The sequence below is a fragment of the Pteropus vampyrus genome, unplaced genomic scaffold (genome assembly GCF_000151845.1).
Source record: "Pteropus vampyrus isolate Shadow unplaced genomic scaffold, Pvam_2.0 Scaffold8026, whole genome shotgun sequence".
NCBI lineage: Eukaryota > Metazoa > Chordata > Mammalia > Chiroptera > Pteropodidae > Pteropus > Pteropus vampyrus.
Genome location: NW_011896807.1, coordinates 1 through 858, shown reverse-complemented (window position 1 = coordinate 858; position 858 = coordinate 1). Strand labels below are relative to the sequence as shown.

Genomic DNA, 858 nt, shown 5'->3' with positions numbered 1-858 from the left:
GGGGGAGACAGGAGGAGATGGCGGAGGCCGGAAAGGGAGTAGATGGAGTGGAGAAGGGGCTAAAAGACGGAGAGGCAGCGGGGAAGGTCTGAGGGACATGGGGGCGCGGGGGCGGCGGGGGGGAGGATGGACACAGGGGAACAGGGAGAGGAGGGAGGAGGGGAGCAGGAAAAGCGGAACGCAGGGCAGAGCGAATTCTGGGGAGGCCGGCGGAGCGAGCTAGCGAGAGACCGGCGGAGACAGGGCAGGGGACCGGGGGGGGGACCGGGAGGGACGAGGCGGAAAAGTAGAGAAGGAAGATAACGCTTCGGGGAAAGAAGGGTGGGCTCGGGGAGCGTCGCCCCGTGGAGGCCGGTCTCGAAAGAGCCCCGCGCGCACGAGCGGCCGGGCCCGGCGCGAGACGGCCGAGGGGCCGCGCGCCCCAGCCCCTCCCCGCTTACCTGGCCCTTGACCAGGCTGGCGGCGAACTGGCGCATGACGGCCTCCACGGTGTAGGCGCTGGACCAGCCGCGCGGCGTGAGCAGCTCCATGCAGATGGCGCCGCCGTCCAGCACGTAGCCGTTCTCCAGGCGCGGGCTGAGCACCCGCATGAAGGGCGGCGAGAAGGGGAAGTTGTCGGGGAAGGTGAGGTTGAGCAGGATGAACTCGGTGTTGGTCTCCTTCATGTCCTGCCACAGCACCGAGTCCTTGTCCACCTGGTGCAGCTTCACGTTCCAGTCGAAGAGGCTCTCGTCCACCAGCTCCACGGAGATGAAGCGGTCGCTGAGGCGCGCGATGTCCTGCAGCTCCTTCATGAGCCGCCGGCTGCGCACCTGCGTGCAGTGCTGCTGGCGCGCCGCGGGCACCAGGCTGCCGCCG

At 69.1% G+C, this 858-nt stretch overlaps 1 protein-coding gene across 1 annotated transcript in view; it reads right to left on the bottom strand.

The window, feature by feature from the left end:
• UBE2QL1 (ubiquitin conjugating enzyme E2 Q family like 1) overlaps nucleotides 1–825 on the bottom strand; it is a 1,788-nt gene extending 963 nt beyond the window's left edge. Inside the window, exon 1 of the mRNA XM_011386784.2 lies at nucleotides 441–825. Coding sequence (XP_011385086.2) covers nucleotides 441–794 — 354 coding nt within the window. The 5' untranslated portion in view covers nucleotides 795–825. The remainder of the gene's footprint in view (nucleotides 1–440) is intronic.
• Between the last annotated feature and the right edge of the window lie 33 nt (nucleotides 826–858).